General features: G+C 46.9%; 1 protein-coding gene across 1 annotated transcript in view; it reads left to right on the forward strand.

The window, feature by feature from the left end:
- The first annotated feature begins 12,790 nt into the window (after window positions 1–12,790).
- The window catches only part of ITGB3 (integrin subunit beta 3), a 49,881-nt gene continuing 43,392 nt past the window's right edge, over window positions 12,791–19,279 (forward strand). The window contains exon 1 of the mRNA XM_045080862.1: window positions 12,791–13,009. Coding sequence (XP_044936797.1) covers window positions 12,943–13,009 — 67 coding nt within the window. The 5' untranslated portion in view covers window positions 12,791–12,942. The remainder of the gene's footprint in view (window positions 13,010–19,279) is intronic.

The following is a 19,279-nucleotide window of genomic DNA, read 5'->3' on the forward strand; positions in this document are numbered from 1 at the left end:
GCTGATATTCTTCATAATAGGAATCTGGTATTTACATTCCTGAGATTTCCATCGAGTGGTCCTGGATTCGTCTTCCAAAGTAACCCAGAAAATATGTAAGAACATTCCTCTTGATACAATTTGCCATTTCTTCTTTCCTCAACTGAATACCTGCCAGCAGGTGCTTTGTTCCAGGTCCAGATTCTTAGATCTGTTTAACGTGACCAGTAGATGTCTGACTTGTTCTACTGAGGGCTCAGCTCTCTCTTAGCAATGTACTTTCACACTTTAGAGTCTGAAAGTTAATCTCCCAGAAAAGATGGAACCGAGGTCAAAATTGACAGCACAAAGGACTGTGCGCTTCCTGTTCTTCTTGCTCGGAACATAAACAGCATATTTTCATTAATTCTAACATTCAAACAATTTCACTTCTTTTTGGACTTACATCTTCTTGGCTTTGCTCTCACAGCCCCACGCCACAACTTGACATTCACAACCAACCCCTGGCTGTCCCCCTTTCCACCTTTCTGGATAAGAACCTTGCAGAATTAACCTTTCCTCATCTCCAACAGTCTCTCCGGAGCCCCTTCCCCATCTGTTTCCTTAGTTAGTTGTTTGCGATTTGCTTTGGAACACCTTCCCTTCCTCTGGCGATAGGAAGAGAGATTCTTTTTTTTTTTTTTTTAAAGATTTTATTTATTTATTTGACAGAGAGAGATCACAAGTAGGCAGAGAGGCAGGCAGAGAGAGAGAAGGAAGCAGGCACCCTGCTGAGCAGAGAGCCTGCTGTGGGACTCGATCCCAGGACCCCGAGATCATGACCTGAGCCGAAGGCAGTGGCTTAACCCACTGAGCCACCCAGGCTCCCCGGAACAGAGATTCTTAACCATAAGGACCCCTGTGGGCACACTCATGTTCTTTTTCCAGGAAGAAGATTTGTGCTTTACATCACATGGTCAAAGGGGTCAGAGACCCACCAGAGGTTAAGGACCGCTGTTTCAGAGCCTTCGTGGGATTTTGTTTATCTGTCTCCTGAATGTTTTGACATTGCTTCTGGTGTGGCCACAGTTCCTCTGGGGCTACCATGACCCCGCAGGATAGCTCATCCCCTTCTCACAGGACTCTCTTCACGTCCGCCTCTCTCCCTGACAACCCTGAGCCATCTTGGATTTAGAGAGCCCATTCCACCTTTTACTTCCTCTGCAGCCCCACTTGTAGCTGAATAAATGTTCCTAACATTCTAAGCTGGATCTGCATGAGTGTGCCCACCCCCCACTCCCCACCCCACCCCCAGCTGGAGCTCATTGAATTTCTGCAGTCACCTCTCCCTTCCTGTATCACAGCTTCTGTTGACAAAGGACGGTGAATCCCACCCAGCTCATCAATTTCTGGTCCTCCCCAAGAGCGTGGTGTGCACTTTCTACAAAAACATAGTCCTTTTGCATTTATATAAATCTTATATGGTGCGTCTGGCAACCCAGGGCCACAGTCAGTGTAGGCAAAGGGGGTTGGGGCTGTCGGTGTCTAGTTTTCTTGGTGGCACTGGAGACTTGGGTCCTAGCACCTGAGGATGGAAACAGCATCTGTGGCTGGGCTGGGCTGGGCTCAGGGCTGCCTCAGTCTTCCAGCCCTCAGGGCTTCAAAGGAGATTAGAAGGAGGACCCCCTGGGCCCTGCCCCTTCTCCCATTCCCTCCCCACCCACACTCTGCTCTGCACTCAGCTCCGCTGTGCCTGACATGTTGTGAAGAAGCCAGGGTCAAATACCCAGTGTTAAAAGCCTGGTACCAGTTGGAATGTGAAGAGTTTCACAAACATTTACTTAATGCATTTTATTGCTGGTACTGCCACTTTCCATTTGACTTAGGATCTCGTCTTTGTGATGGTTTGCCAGCATCTCCTTTCTTATAATGGCAGCTGGCATTTTGCTAGGCCTTTGGGGTTTATGAAATGAAATAGAATAGGGGCACCTGGGTGGCTCAGTTGGGGAAACACCTGCCTTCAGCTCAGGTCATGATCCCAGGGTTCTGGGATGGAGCCCCGCGTCAGATTCCCTGCTCATTGGAGAGCCTGCTTCTCCCTCTGCTGCTCCCCTTGCTTGTGCTCTCCCTCTCTGTCAAATAAATAAATAAAATCTTAAAAAAAACAAAAAAAAGAAATGGAATAGAATCTGGTCCTTGCCCTCGAGGAATATCAAGACTGATAGGTAAACTAAGACATGTGTTGTGCACAAATAAAAAAATATCAAGCAGAAGTCAAAGGCTTATAAGAGAAAGAGATACTAGCAAAGAGGTGGGGGAATTTGAAAAGGAGACACAGGCTGATTTCCGTTTAGGAGATCAGAGAAGGCTCTTGGGAGGGGGAGCTGGCATGGAAAGCATAGAGGCTGGGGGTGATTTTGATTCATACTTGGAAGCAGTAGAGCAGTGGTTGTAATATTGTCTCAGGGTCTCAGGGTCTCAGGAGCTGTGTGACCTCTGGCAAGTTTCTCATCCTCTCTGAGCCTCAATTTCCCAATTTACAAAATGGAGATAATAGTAGTACTGACCTCATTTGTTTATTTGGAGATGAATTAATGGACATGTTTGTTTTATTAGGAGATGAATTAATGAATGTTTATTAGGAGATGAATTAATGAATGAATACGTATAAAGCCCTTAAAACAGTATCTGTCACATACTAAGGACTCAGTAACTATTAATTCTGTAGGGGAGAAGGATAGTCTAGGCAGAGGGAATAGCTCTAGCAAAAGAAGGAAAATGAAAGAACTATTTTTCTTCTTTAAAACTTTAATTCCAGCATAGTTAACATACGGTGTCATATTAGGTTCTGGTGTCTGATGTAGTGATGTAATGCTTCACCTCCATACAGCACCCAGTACTCATCACAAGTGTACTCAGAAACTATTATTCTTACGGGAAACCCCCGAGGAATAAAAATACTCGGCAAACGAATGGAGAGGAGACACTGCCCATTATAATCGCAACTGCCTTTGTTGCACACCTACCTTGTGCTAACGCTCTTCTGTGCTTTGCATGCCATGCTCACTTACTCTCTCCAGCACTCTTCCGGGGGCAGGTGTGATGATCCCCACTTTACAAACAAGGAGACGGAGACTGGCAGAGACCAACTCCCATAAGGGCACATAGTGAACCACCAGAAGCTTAAGGAATTGGACCCACATCCACTTGTTAAACCTGGGTGAAGCCTGGGTTGAGTTTCCAGCCCTAGCCGCCCCCCCTCCCCCGCCTCCCCTTCCTTGGATCCCTCCTTCCCACCCCTGACATATATACAAACCTGCCAGACGTTTAAATTTTTTTTTAATTATTTATTTATTTATTTATTTATTTTCTGCCAGGCGGTTAAAAAAAAAACAACAACAAACCAGCATGCGACAAAATCCAAAATACCAAGGGGATTTGGAGTATAGAAGTGACTGGAGACCCATTCCAGGGAGCAGACCTCAGGAGAAATGGGGCATGCTACTTGAGGCTCCATTGGGGAAAGTGGAATCAGGGGACGCCTCCCTTGTGACCCTGTCCCTCTGGTCCTTCCTCTGTGGCATCTGGGGCATCTGGTTGAGTCTTGAAGGCTGCTGGGGGAGAGGCGGAACATGAGAAGAGCATTCCAGGGGAGATGGGGGAGGCAGGGAGTCACTATGTGATGTGATTTGCTGCTTCGGTGGATAGGTTACTAAATTTCTTTTTTCCTGCAGATTTGGTTTTTCTTTTTAAAGATTTTATTTATTTATTTGACAGACAGAGATCACAAGTAGGCACAGAGGCAGGCAGAGAGAGAGAGAGAGAGAGAGAGGGAAGCAGGCTTCCTGCGGAGCAGAGAGCCTGATGTGAGGCTCGATCCCAGGACCCTGAGATCATGACCCGAGCCGAAGGCAGCAGCCCAAACCACTGAGCCACCCAGGCACCCCCAGATTTGGTATTTTTGGAGTCGTCTCGATACATAATCACTCCAGCATTTTTTATTTGCTTTTTTTTTCCTATACTGATTCAAAAATACAATTAAAAAATTGCCACAGATTAACTGGGCTAAATGTCTTACAACCTGTGTAGCTTAGTTCACGTGCCTTTGACAATTTCATCACAAGCTCCTCTCTTATTTTCTGCCATGCTACAGTTAGTTTCTGAGGGACTTTGAGAGTTCTGTCCCCTTGCCTCAAAGGACATCCAGGGTCCCTGGCCAGAGTGTCCCAAATGTCCATTAGCAATCACCTTTCTATGGGGGTAGACATTGAATGGTTCTGGGGATGGTTTGTTAATGGGACGTTTGGGCACTAAAGTCAGAATGGCAGGTTTTGGAGTTGAGGATTACGGTTTATCCGTGAGTGGCCTCAGGCAAGTGACTGTCCCTTTCTGTATCTCAGTGTCCTCATCTGAAAAATGGGGATTCAAAACAATCCCCATCTCTTACGGGGTTCTGTGAGGATTTTACAAGGTCATAAGCATGCAGCATTTAGCGCGGTGGCTGTCCCATAAGAACCCGTCAGTTACTGTAAGCTACGAAGTTGTCACCACTCCACCATCTCAGCTACGAAGTCGTCGGCACTCCGTCATCTCCACTTCTTCAGTGGATTGACCAGTAAGAACTCAAAGGCAATAGGAAACACATTGCATTTTGTGATCTGGGAAATGGAAGGCTCCAGAGACACAGGGCATTCATTCAGTAGGATGGTCCCAGGTGAAGGTGTCACCACATACAAAATCCCCAGAGCATTTAGAGGGTGGGGGGAGGGTGCAGAGTCCCCCGGGAAAGACCAAAGAAACAGGATCAGGAGGACAGGTGAATGGTGGTTGGATGAAACTAGGTAGGGATAGGGAAACACAACCCATGGGGTGGTCACAGGTGCGGGCCCGAGAGGGGAGAAAATGCAGCAAGAGTGGCGGTGAGGTGGGTGCAGGGAGGGAGGGCCAGAGTGGTCCTGGAGAGCTCCTGCCCCGGGGTCCTCCGTGTGAGTGAAGGAGGCGTGGGTCTCCTCTTTTCCACCTTCCTTAGGCCTCCTGGCTTCCAGGCCAGGGCTGAAGACTGCAGGTCTTACTGAGCTGAAAATAGCCAGAGCCACGGGGAAGTGAGCTGTACTGCTGATCAGCTCACAGTCATCCCGCTCTTTGTCATCCTTTCAGGGAAAACTTGACTCCTCTGTTAGGCCCAGACCTTGGTCTAGTGCCCAGGTTTTTCCGGTGTGGCTGCCGTATCTCAGAAGTCAGCCGGGCATGGCTGGGGACTTCTTATAATAGTCAAGACAGGAAGTGGTCAGGACCTGGAAATAGAGCAGCTCTAGGCCCTGGAGGGTAGGAAAAGGGCTTTTTCTTGGGGGTAGGGGAAGGCTTTGTGTGCCTTCTTGGGCCCTAATTCATTTGCATAGACTTCCTGAACTTGATCTGGACTGCAGGGACCCTATGGATAACTTTTTCTTTGTGGACTTCCCAATTTTATTTCAGAAATGGGCAATATGTTTTATTCCAATAGGAATTTATTCCATTAACATAACAATGCCCACTTGAAACATTTTGGGCGTGTTTGCCATTCTATACCCACACTTAAAGGAAGGCAGACAACGGGTTGTAGAATAAGATCAACCTGTTTTTCAATCCAGCTTTGCCACTTAACTGGGTGCTTTTGGACAAATTCCTCCTTCTCTCTGAGCCTCCATTTTTTAACTGGTAAAATCAGGTTTTCCATGCCTATCTCCTGCTGACTAAATAAAGTACAAAAAATTCTTAGCATAGTATTTTACTTATAACAACCACAAAATAAATGGCAGCTGAAATAATAATAGTAATAATAATAATAGTAATAATAATTGCCTCTTTACCCCTCCAAACCTTAGTGTCTGCCTCTGTAAAAGGAGTTATTATGAGATTAAGGAAGATGATCAATTAAAGAAGGAGCTATATAAAAGAGGAGGGTATATATGTTTTATACTATACGTTATATATATGCCCAAGGTCTGCATGGATTAGAATAGGGCAGAGAACTTCACCCAGGAGTTGCAGAAGCTGGTCAGACCAGCAAGGACCCGCCCAGAGCCTATACTGCCCTCCCGCCTCAATTTGGGCTCAGGGCTCTTGTGACAGGCAGCGACAAAGAAGCCATGGGTGTCTTGACTTGTAGGCAGAATCTGAGGATTGACGGAGGAACCGACAGAAGTGAGTTGATCCTAAGGTGGAAAGATGAGCTCACATTTAGTGAATACTTACTTACATGCCAATGACTGTGCTAAGTGACGTACATGAGCTTTTTCACATCCCACACCCATTTTACAGATGGAGAAATGGAGGCTTAGTGACGTTAAATAAGTTGCCCACGGTTACTAAAGCACGGTGGAGTCAGCCTTCAGAGCCTGGCCACCAGACTATTGTGAGCTCAAGCCTTACATTTTTCTGTCTCTCAAGAAGTTGAGTCCAGGAGACGAGTCTGCAGTCCAGCCACAAGCTTGCGCTCACTGAAGCGAAGCCCCAGCGAGGGTGCCTGGGGATTTAGAGAGATACCAAAACAGGAATTGGGGGCCCGGAAGCCAAGCAGCAGCTCTGTTATCAGCACAAGGCGGTGCCCTGGCTTCAGCAGTGGCTGCGGAAAGGGCCGGAACGGGTTTGAGATGGAGCGTAAGCAGTTAGGTGATGCCCTCTGTGGACGTGGAGCTTGAATCCAGGCTTGGCCAAGGTGGCACCTTGTATGCCGAACTGGGCTGGAAATTCCTGGGGCTCTCACTTTTTTTCCTCATAGGGCTAGCTCTGGCCCACGTACGGATGCACTCCAGGACAGAGATGGATTGTCTCTGGCTTAGCTGGGCTCAAGCGCTGGGAGGCAGGGCCTGCTGTTCTTCGCTACTGCATGCTGAGAAGTACCGGGAACAGAGCCTGCCTCTGGTGTGTGCTGGTGAATGAATATAAAGCGCCAAGCCTGAGCTCCTCTCTCCCCAACCACCTTGATAAAATCTAGGAGTATTGTCTCAGATACGCCCCCCAGAGCCCAGAAATTCCAAGCTATACACTGCGGACGCTGAAATACACTTTAGACACTGCGGACTCTGAAACGCCCATCTTCCTTCAAGTCCAAGGAACAGCTGGGTCATCTCTTTCTCAATGGACAGAAGGTCCCTTGCCAAATGTGTAGGAGGAGGTGATCCTGAGCCAATAATGCTACCCCACACTTACTCTCCTGAACAAGAAGAACGCATTTGTATTGACAGATCCATAGTCTCTCCACAAATAGTAACAATCATGATTATGTATTCCTCTGTGCTTTTCAGATTCCGAAGGGCTTTCATATACATAGTCTCATAGAACTTCATCACCGTGTGTGTGTTGGGAAGGCTTGTCGAGTGGGATTGGCAATGAGGCAAAGCACAAGGACCAGATAGTTAGTTTTTGCAAAGACTGGAAATGATTACAGAGAGGATTTAGATTTCTTCAAGATCACGTAACTAGTAAGAGGTGGGGCAAGGGCCTGAATCCAAAGGCCTTCTGGCCCTTAGTACAAAGGGGAATGAAGCATGACCTTGAAGGCAAGAGGTTCAGAAAATGGTCACAAACCTGGTTCCTTCAATGTACCATGGTGACAATGAGGGATTGAATAGTAGTAGGGCTTCCCCAGGGGGTTAGATAACGGATGAGAGCATGGGGGAAAGGATCCCTATTTTGGTGTCATCCTGGCCATGGTCAGGCAAGGGGCCAGATGACGTGATTTTTGCTTCTTAAGTGGGTCTTGGGGAGGATCTACAAGTCATGCATTGAATATGGCTCCCCTCTATCCGCTGGGGAGCCTGGCACTTGGGAAAATCACAGAATGGACACTCCGTGTCCCTCATCTTTGCTTGATTGCTGTTTTATAAAAATTGGTTAAGAAATTAGTAGAAATTAATTAGTAGTTAAAATTACTTGCCAGGCAAGTAGAAAAAAAAACAATAGAAGAGATTTTTTTATTTACTGAGGGCCTACGGGGGAATGTAAAGATAATTAACTACAGTTCCTACTTTCAAGGAGCTCATCGTTCAGTAGTGGTGGAAGAGATAAGGAGAATGAACTTCATAATCGCAGAACTTCTGCTTCTGACGATGACAGAGTAGTACGGGATTTGCTCTCCCACAGTAAATGAAAAAATGTAGACAAAATATTTGAGGAGCTGCTTTAGACCCTGAATGTAGGCAATAGAACTAAAATCACTGAGAGAAGGGAAACACATGAGGTGAGCCTTACCCCTGCCCAGATTTCTGCTTGGGGGAACTTTCTGGATGGCACTGCAAGAAAGTGGAGTCTAAGAAGTGCATGGTGATGTCATAGAGCTGAAGAGCACAGCTTCAAGTTGAAGGCTGTTGAGGGCGCTGTAATTTGTGGGGAAGGCTATTAGAGTGGAAGGAACGGCCCAGAGAGGTGCCCCCAGAAGTCTGCATGGGGTTCCCCAGGGTCTCTAGATGAGAACTGCACAGGCCCATGAAGAGGCTCCTTAAGCCTTAGCAGGGAGCAGCTGGGAGCCTAACAGAAAACACTAGAAGTTGCATGTGGCTTAGATAGATGGAGTTTCAGCTCAGTAGAGTGCAGAGACCTCACTGAACAACTCGGGTACTTAGAATCCAGGAAGTCCACACAGCTTAGGAGTAAGGACCATGTTCTAGGGGTGCCTGGGTGGCTCAGTAGGTTAAGCATCTGCCTTGGGCTCAGGTCATGATTCCAGGGTCCTGGGATCGAGCCCCACGTTGGGCTCCCTGGTCAGTGGAGAGAATGCTTCTCTCTCTACTCTTCCCTCTGCCCATCCCCTTCCTCCCTCTCTGCCTCTTAAAGAAATAAAATATTTTTTTTTTGAAAAAAGAGCATGTTCTGCATTAAAAAATAAAAAAGACTAGTCCTGAAAAGGAATAAAACCACGATCGGTTAGATCAAGATCATCTGGCAGTAATTTAAGTGCCTAATGGAACAACACTTCCCTCTCCAAGGGAAGACAACATAAACTCTAAAATGAATAATCTACAATGTGTGCTATGCAATCTAATACTACTATACATGTGAAGAAGCAGGAAATTGGGACCCACGGTTTTAAAAAAAGCAATCAAGATAAACAGTCCCTGAGATGAGTCAGAACGAACAGACAGGCATTTTAAAACCGTGGTTGCAAACACGCTTAAGGACATAAAGGAAAATATACACATAGTAATTGAAGATATGGGGAATATAATGAGAGAAACCGAAACTATAAAGGAGAAGTGAACGTAGAACTTAAAGAAATACAATGTCTGAAAAATTCCCTGGATAGGCTTAGCCCCATATGTAAAATAAAGAGCTGTAGATTATTCATTTGAGACTTTAAGGAGATCAATAGACAAATCTGAAAAACAAAAACAAAAAAAAAGAATTAAGAAATGGGGCGCCTGGGTTGCTCAGTCAGTTAAGTGTGTGACTTGGGCTCAGGTCATGATCTTGGGCTTCTGGAATCCAGCCCTTCGACAGGCTCTGTGATCAGTAGGGAGTCTGCTTCTCCCTCTTCTTCTGCCCCTGCCCTCACTCATGCCTGTGTGTGTGCGTGAGCATGTGCACGCCCTCTCAAATAAATAAATGAAATCTTAAAAAAAATAGTGTCTCAGTAGTCTGTGGGATAATATCTAACTACTTATAATAGCTTATATAATACACTATATATTATACATACTTATATAGTACTTATCATAGCTTATATAATTATTGTAAGTGTTTAGATAATATCTAAAATATGTGTATTGGAGTTTCAGAAGGTAAGGAGAGAGAGAATGGGCAGAAAAAATATTTGAAGGAATAATGGCTCGAAATTCCTATACTTGGTGAAATACAGGCCACTTAGGTATTCAAGACACTCATCAACCCCAAGCAGGATAAATACCAAGAGAAAGCCTCTTTAACTTAGAGTCAAGCTAGTAAAAATAAATAAATAAAATAAAATAAAATAAACCCCCAAAAACAAAGATAAAGAGAAAACTCAAAAGCAGGTAGAGACAAACCTGAGACAGTTTGAGCAACAGAAAAATGGTAGTTTTGCATTATAGCTCGCGGAATAAAGTAAATATCTGTGAGTTCATACTGATAAAAGTAAATAATTGAAATTTTAAAAAGAGAGGGAAGGGGCAGCTCTTTTTATTGTGCAACGCCAATTAGTAGTGGCAGAAAAAAAAAGGAAGTTAGAAATCACTATTAATTAACACAATGTAACTAACTGCCGTCAAGAACCATTAATAGATGCTAACATTAGTGAACATCCGAAGAAAAACAGGATATTTGTATAGAATTGAAGTGTCTTCCATAAAATATTTATTAATTACAAAGAGAAAAATAGTAACTTGATTGTGAAGAATCTGGCAGACACCACCTTAACCATGTGACCAAGGTTAACATTGTAAGTAATAAGACATATTGTCACCATGTACCGCCCAGGAGCACATCATTACTGTGGTGTTCTGTCTAGAATGCCTCAATTCAATCATGAGAAAACCTCAGGCAAACCCAAACCGGGAGACATACTAAAAAATAACTGGCCTAAAAATTGACACAAAAGTGTCAAGGTGAGGAGAGAAATAGAGAAAAGTGTCAGAGATTAAGGAGACATGATCACAACACAATAAGGGATACTCTGATGAGCCACTAAATTCTACAACTGAAACCAATTTTACCACATAGGCTAACTAACTAGAATTTAAATAAAAACTTGAAATAACAACAACAACAAAAAATCACTTGCCAAAAAAAAAGGACAATAAGGAATCCTCAATTGGATCCTGGACTGGTAAAAGGACACAGGCAGGAAGATTGGCAAAATCCAAATATTATAACTGGATTAGTTAATAATATTGTATCGATGTTAATTTCCTGTGTCTGATAATTATGACTTGGTGATATAAAATGTTATTCAGGGAAACTGGGTGAAGGATAAAAGAGAAGTCTTCAGTATTTTGCAAGTTCTCTATAAGTGTAAATGATTTTAAAACAAACAAACAAACAAACAAACAAAACCAGAAGGAAAAGACAAAGGACCAAGAATGTAAATAATGGCTGACGTATCATCAGAAACAGTGGAGGCCAGACAACAGTAGAGCACCATTTTTAAAGTCTAAGAAGAGCCCTCCCCCCCCATTGCTGTCAACATAGAAATCTATATTTAAGAAATATTACCGGGCTCTCTGCTCAGCAGGGAGCCTGCCTCCCTTCCTCTCTCTCTCTGTCTTCCTCTCTCTCTGCCTGCCTCTCGGCCTACTTGTGATCTCTCTCTCTCTGTCAAATAAATAAATAAATAAGTAAGAAAGAAATATTACAAACGAGGGGGAAACAAATGAAAGTTGAGCATATTTGTTGCTAGGAGACCTTCCCTGCAAGATTTGCTAATGGAAGTTCTTTAGGCAGAAGGGGCTGGGAAGGTGGGATAATAGGTTTGTTGAGCTGGGGTTGGTGCCAGCAGACCTAGGCTGAGCAGATACGTAGGTAACTAGGAAATTGGTTATAATCATGGAATTGAGCAAATATGTAAATATCGAGGCGGAGATGGGACCATGCTGTGTGATCTGGATTTTGTGCCAGGGCAAGGACCAGACTGTGGACACAGCTTCCAATCCAGGGGCCCTTCATCAGCTGGGGGAAGTATGTGGGTCTGGAGTCTCAAAGCCCGTGTCAGGAAGCCCAGCTGCCCTTGGGCTGGCTCCTCCTCTGTCCCCTTGCAACCTGCTAGCGACTCTTCTGCTAATGGGTTCTGCTCCTTGGGTGCATCTAGTGTTTAGGGGGTCTGAGAAGGAAGCATCCATCTCTGTAGAAGGTGGGGTGGAGAAAGGGGCCGTCAGACAAGTTGACATGGAAGAGATTCCATCTGGGATGTTTGGAAAGGTAAGTGTAATTTCCCAGGTGGAAACTTTAGGAGGATCTGTCAGACAAAAAGTCCTGGAGTGTTTGGGAATGCGAATTACATTCCTGCGTTTGGGGGGGTGGGGTGTGTGTGTGTGGGGGGGGCGGGGAGACGAGGCTGGGCCAGTTTTCAGGCATCTTGGTTGTCTCCACAGAAGGCTTGGGGAAATCCAGGAGCTGGAGAGACTTCCATGCTCTTTGATCCGTGGAAGGTCTTGTTTTTATGGTCATTTGAGCATCGGGGTACCCCGGACAGTCTGACCACTGGTGGTCTCCTGCTCGCAGCCCCAGCATTTTGCCTCTTTGAGCCGCCTGAGACTTCTGGTCTGGAGAAGACCCAGACCCAGAGGAAGGATTGGGGGACAGGCAGAGAGTGGGAGGAAGACCTTGGAGGAAAATAGGATAAACCTGCAAAGCCTGTGAGTTTGCGTTTGGAGGCAGTGCCCTGCCTCCTCCTGTCTTATTGACCGTTTCCTGAAACGTTTACCAGTTACTATGGCCCTTTATGGACATCCTTGCTTACACAAGCTTGAGATGTCTCAAGAAGCTTTCCGGAAAACCAAAATAACCCAAGGAATAAGTCGGTGAATACTAAAGGACTAAACCCATGCTTTGGCACCAGCTGTAAGCATTCGAATGGTTTTGTCAAATAAACAGTGTTTCAAACTCAAGGTACAGAGGGAAAGTGCCCTATCGTTCAGGTGAAAGAGAAAGACATCTGGGCGTCTCCAGGAGGTGGCAGTGGGTCAGGAGGGGGGCCCCAGGTTCCCGGTTTCTCTAAGCATACCAAGTGTCCGGGCGCGCCCACGACCCCCGTCGGGTGGCAGCCTCGCCGGGACTGCGGGTCCAGGAGGATCCCGGCGGGCGGAGGCGAGGCGGGAGGCGGGGTTGGGGGGGGGCGGAGAGGCGCCGCGGCTTCCCACCGCCCCCTCCCCGGCGCGGGGTCCAGAGGAGCGCGGGAGGGCAGGCAACGCGAGTCGGCGGCCCGCCCCGTGACGTCCCACCCGCGGCGTCCCCTCCCCCCTCCCGCTGCGGGAAAAGTGGCCGCGGGCGCCGCCGCTCACTGTGGGGCTGGCGGGCGCCGCGGCGGCGGACGAGATGCGGACGCGGCCGCTGTGGGCAGCGGTGCTGGTGCTGGGGGCGCTGGCGGGCGGCGGCGGCGGAGGTGAGTGAGGCTCCCGCGCTGGGGGGACGCGGCTCCCGGGAGATTCGCGCCGCGCATCCTGCCGCAGCCAGAGTTGGCGGACTTGGAGCCGGGCAAGTGGCGGACCGGCCCCGCGCGTCTGCGCTCCGAGAGCGCGGGGCTGGGCGGGGGCCGCGGGAGCCCGCAGCCGGGGACCTTCCCGGCCCCGCGGTGACAGGGGTGAGAGGCCACCTCGGAGCGGGTGCTCCGGGACGCCGATGCCCTTGGCCGAGTGAGGTGCCCACCCCGGGGCGGCCTGGGGCGCGCGGTGGGGCGGGCACATCTCCCGGGCGGCGCGCCTCGCAGGTGGTCTGGGGCTTGCGGGTCCGGCTGGCCGCGGTGGGCACGGCGAGCTGCGGCTTCCCGGGGCTGGTCCCGCTGTGTCCGCGCGCAGCCGGAGGGACGTGGGAGTAGCTGCTCGGGTGAGAGTGTGCGCGCGCGCGGGTGTGCCGGCTTCTCGAAATTAGTCTCGCTTTGTGTTACTTTCTCCCAAGTTTTTCTTTTCCTAGTCTTTCTGCGTGGTGGCTCCCCGCGGGAGCGGGTCTGTGCAGGGTGAGGGCTCTGTCTCCTACAGTGTCCCCGGGTGGCAGTGTTGCCTCTGCTTCCGGGACAGACCCCACAACCGAAAAACCTCCAGTGTATGCGAGGAGCCACACGGAGGGTCCCTAGAACTGGCTTGGATCCCTCGCTTTGTCTCTCCTGCTGCTGCACGCACTATGCCGAGACTGTTGGCACTCGGCCTCGTTGGTACTGAGGAGCCGGTGGAGGGGCAGAGGCGATTATAGCGCAGGGATGCTGCCCGCGGTCCTTCAGAGCCCTGGTGAACTTCCCAGAGAGAACTCTGGCTCCCCTTCCTCTGGGGCGTTCCTCTGCAGAGGACGCACAAGTGTACACATATATATACTTTTAATGAAAAGATTAGTACTCGTTGTGAGACAATTTAAATCGTGCAGTAGGTATTAAAAAAGTAAGATATACTGATAAGTCCCTATGCAAGATAGCTATTCAGAAACACTTTGATGACTGCCTTCAAGATCTTGTGTGTGTGTGTGTGTGTGTGTGTGTGTGTGTGTGAGTGTGTGTCTAAGAGATTCTACAGGGCAAGGCAACAATGTTTTTAAGATACTCTTTAATGAGATATGATTGATAAACCAAAAAAAATGTATATAGTTAATATATATGACTTGATGAGTTTGGGGATACATAAACACCCATGAAACCATTACCGCAATCTGCGAGTGATTTTTTTTGGTGGAGTTACAGATCATATATATAGGGGTCTAAGTTGTTTTTGCTGAAGCTTTCCATGTGATAGATGCTCAAGCAAGTCAGCAGATGTCTTCAGCCTATGGTGAGCAGCCTGATGGCCAGAGTGCCGAAATGCAGATCTCCAGTACTGAGCCCTAGCAGGAGTTAGAGACGCCTTTCAAAAGCTGCCTGTTGTCTGTGAGGGCTATGGAGCTGTCTCCTTCAGATGCTTGCCTTCATGAACTTAAAACTTGTTGCTTTCCTTTTCACCTCTACAGCTTTCTGAATTTCTGAATGATTTCCGAATCTAATCATTGTATTTTCGTATAGTCTTAGAAGAAAGTAAAGTAACATAAGCTAGAGCCTAGCTAGGTATATGTTTCAATATTAGTGAAGATGAAGAGTCTACTTGCTATTTTGGTGTCTCTCCCTCCACCGCTGGCTCCTAGTATTTTTTGTGGATCTGACACAGAGTTGTAATATTCCACATAGGATCCCACTGCATTGACATACATTAGTTTTCAATATCCTTTGGGGGATCTGTACACAGATTCATGGTTATGATTGGGATGATTCCAGCTGTAGTGATGGGTTGTACTGAGCTAGTCTCAGACTCCTTCTGAGAAGCAGGTGGGACTATTGTTTCAGAGCTTGGGCTCTAGAGTCAATCTCCAGAGTAAGAAGCCCCCAGTAAGAACAGTTTCGATTATATTTGAATCCCCTCCTTCAGGGTTGGTGGCTGGGTTGCAGGTGTTGTCAGATTGCTGGGGAAGGAGGTGGTAGGATGAAAGTAGAAAAGGGGTTATTGGTACACACAGCGTTGAAGGACACAGAGACAGCTGGGTGGTGGCACAGAGAGGTTGTTGCAGAATAGGAGAGTCTGGGATGGGCAGAAGAGGGGTTGTTTGAGAGTAGAACTGAGTTTTGGAATTTATGTACAAAGACGATCTTTTTAGCTTCACCCAAGAGGTATTGAGATTTGTGACTTCTACCTGTGTAAGTCTGTGTTCTAACCTGAGACCTAAGGGATAACAAGTTTTGTTTGCTGTCACCGTCTAAGTTGATTAGTTCTGAGCTGAAGGGCTAATTTCCCCTCCTGGAAACTCTCCAGATGAAGTTCTCTGCCTGGAGAGACATGGCAGGAAGGCCTGTTGGCTGGGGAAAGGGATAGTTACAATTTAAAGCCAACCAGCTGTGGGTTTAGTTCTTGATTTTGCCTCTTATTGGCTGTATGGCCTTAAGCAAGTTATTTAATCTCTTGGGACCTCAGTTTCCTCATCTGTAAAGTGGAGAAAACAATACTTTGATGACTGTGCTAATTAAATAAGATAAAGGCACAAAATAAGTATCCAGTAAGTGACACTTTTTATTGCTGTTATTCTTATCCATGGTATCTACCATGTATTGGAGACAAGAGCTATTATTGCTTCACATGTGAGTACAACCTGGGCTCGCAGAATTTGACCAATGGGGTACCTTTCCCCACACCTATGTGATAGTCCCGCACTGGTGGTTTAGCATATCTCTGTCACCTTCACCCTGCAAGAACCCACAGAAGAGACCCAGGAGGAAGAGGCTCATACATTTGCTTTATCAACTAGAAAACCCTAAGTTCTGTCTCCGGGGAAAGAGGAAAGTAAAAGACATTTCGCAAGATTTCAGGTTCTGTGAGGAGAAGGACATGTCTATTTTGTTCAGTGCTCTAGGCCCAGGGGCTGGGACATTGGCAGACAAAAATAAATACCCAGGGAACGCTATGAGAGGGCATCCAGAGGTGATGTGCCTCCTTGTCAGAAACCCAGAACTTGGGTATCTGCATTCATTCACAGGGGATCCGGCAAGGGCTCCATCTGGGCATTCTGGAGAACTTTAGAATACAGCTGAGACCATGAATTCTTTGTGCATTTGGATCTCCACACTATGATGCCTTAGACCTCTGTTTTCAGGGGACCTCTGTGAATCGTCTGCTTTTTTCTCCCTCTCCTGGGAGAAGACACACAGGAGAGAAATATTCTTTATGCACCTTAAAACAGTGAGTGGTAGAGGTCTCCTGGGGACAGCATCAGATGGGGCCAGGAGCAACAATGAGGAGGGGGAGAATAGATATGGCTCTGGAATTTCCTAATAGAAATTCCTCCTCTGCAGCTCCCCAGCCCATTCAGGATCTCTGGTTATCATCCCCTCCCCAACCCTACGAATCCTTCTGCCTCTGTTGGCAGAAATAGCCAGGAAGCATGCCCACAGGAACCACAACTCATGAATCAGCAGACAGATAATTAACTGGGGGAGTGACTGAGCAGCTTCAGGGATAAACCACTTGGCCTGACCCAGCCCCCTCTGCTGCCCACAGAGCTGGCCTGCTTCTTCACCCCAAGGCCTCCCCTCCTTTCCCCTGAGCTCGACCCTTCCCGAATGTGAAGATCATTGGGCCTGAAGGAACTCAGGTCATGAATGGCAATGCAGTGGGAGCTGGAAAATGATACAAGTCTTCCTTTCCAGTTTTCAGTCACTTTGTCACAAAAAGACTGGTCTCTCTCTCCCCAGCATTTCTTAGTTGAGTTGGTGAAGACATTCTAACATTCAAGGAGAGAATGAGGTGAACTTTTTTTATATATAAGTCAAATGCTGGAGAGTAAAATGGCTGGTTCCCCTTTAATTCTGTTCTCCCCTCATGTTCACCATTAATCAAATGGGGTGTTCTATTCAGATTTTTCTCCTTGTATAGATAATAATCCTCATGTATATCTCTATTCCTTTACCTAAACTTGTGTTGTTGTTGTTACTATTTTAACTTAAAAAGCCACTTCCTTTCATGCAGGGCAAAAAACCAAACCTCAGGTGTGAAAAGAGCTGCAGGTCGGGAACTGAGAAACATGTACTCGATGCCCACCTGTGCAGGCTTTTTCATCATTTGGCTGGGTGACTTTGCACAAGCCATCTGCCCCCTGGGCCTTAGGCATTTGGTGTCTCAGGGGCTGCAAAGTAGAAGGAGATGGCGGGAGAGTCTTTGCTTTGTACCTGCTCCTCTCCAGCTCCAAGTGGAGAGAAGTTTTTCTTTTAACTAATTCACAACATGGAACTCCATGTAAGGATTTCTTTGCAGAGGGCAGACGGAAAGGAGGTCTACAGTTAAAAATAGCCTTGAAAAACTTCACACCAGAAGAGAGTTCCAGAAGTTTGGCAGAAGGCATATCCAGTAGCCACTTCAAAAGTCCCTGTAGACGACCATAATCTCTTTGCTAACTGGGATTCTTGGATCGAGAAACCTGGGCCTATGAGATCCACCTGTGGTTCCAAACCCTGGCTTGAGCCGCCACACGAGATCGACTCCTCTAGTTTAAACCTTTTGCTGCCTCAGCCGGTGGTGGCCAGGTTTGGCTAAGCGTTCGAGATGGAGGGGAACGTGGTGTATCAGTTCTCGGACTTCTATAGGTTGAGAACATACCATCCCATGCTCTCACCTGGGTGGTTCCTGAAGGGAGTGGGCCCACGTTTATTCTGGAATTCCCACCAAACTTTGGATTCAAAGAGTCTACAGGATATTGACGTTTCAAGTGTGCCATATTGTAGGAAGCCTGGTGTGCTCTTGGGAGCCTGCATTTAGATGAATGCCAGGGCAGAAATTGAGACAGGACAGAGGACATTTAAAATTAACTTTAATTTTCTTTTAGCTTGTAAATGTAATTCATATTGCTGTGCTAAAAAAAAAATAAAAGTCAAGCAGCTCAGAAAATAGAATAATGCAGAAAGTACCAAGTCCCTTGTAGTCTTGTCCTTAAAGATAACTGGTCTTGACCGTTACTCTAGTTTTTTCCCTGTATATATATCTCACCAGAGACATTTACCCTTACTGTTATTTCTCAAGTAGGATTATCCCAACAGGGTCATTGTCACTCAATAATATAGCCTAGCATCTTTTTATGTCGGTTTATATCTTTCCATTATTTATCCTAAGAGTTACAATCCTAGCCAGCAGGCACACTGCTATATGGGTGTAGCAAAACTGACTTACCTGATTCTCTGTTGGCAGACAGTGGGATCATTCCCAACTATTTGCTACTACAAACAAAGCTGAACAGCAGGGGCTGGCCTCATTCATTGTTTGCACCTTTTTTGTTCATGTGTTTCTTCAGGCTCGGTTTCTTGCACTGAAGCTACTGGGTCAAAGGACATGACTATTTTACATTTAAATTTTGATAGGTCTTGCCAAATTATCTTCCAAAATTGTGAGATCAATTTGCCTTCCTACCAAGATGGGGTTGGGGTGGTGGTGACGAGGACTGGTGGCATCACTGTTGCCTGCTGTCCATACCCACAAGACATCAACTAGAGGAGGAAAAGTAGCAGAACTGGAGTGCTGGATGCCAAGGAGGTCACCAACAGGGCACTGCTGGGCCGGGCCCAAACTGAGCTTGGTACAGGCTTGCTTCTTCTCTCTACTGAGTGAGTCAGATGGGAGGAGGGGCCTGTGCTGATAAAATTTTCCAGAGCTGGAGATGCAGCATTTGAATCAGGTTCTCAGCTAAGCTATTAGGAAGAAATGGATATTCGTGCATTGAGCGGGGACGGGGGGGTGTCTTGGGCCCTGGGATACTGGGTCTCCCAGAGCATTAGTCACCTGTGATGGATTCTGGCTGGAATATATCCTTCCAGGGCGGGCAGCACCATATACATCTTCTAACCCAGCACTGCTGGCTTAACAGAGAAGCAGGAAGGGGGGACCCTAAGAGATGAAGTGACTTGCCCAAGGTCATATAGCTAGGTTTGGAGCACTGGTAGGGTCTAGCCCTGGGGGTTCTTGTCCCTGGCTTGTGATTTCTTCAGCATATCCTATTATAGGCAGAGTCTGACCCTGAGGCAGGGCTGCAGTGGGGGTGAGCATGCATTCCTAATGCAGAAAGCAGTTAGAGCAAAGGTAAGGGGGATGGAAGCCTGCATTTATGGCATTTAGGGAGCCATCACTGAAGTTGATTCTTCAGGGTAAATTATCTCATTTAATCCTAA

This window comes from Mustela putorius, unplaced genomic scaffold (assembly GCF_011764305.1).
Source record: "Mustela putorius furo isolate JIRA1106 unplaced genomic scaffold, ASM1176430v1.1 tig00000487_pilon_pilon_pilon, whole genome shotgun sequence".
NCBI classification, from domain to species: domain Eukaryota; kingdom Metazoa; phylum Chordata; class Mammalia; order Carnivora; family Mustelidae; genus Mustela; species Mustela putorius.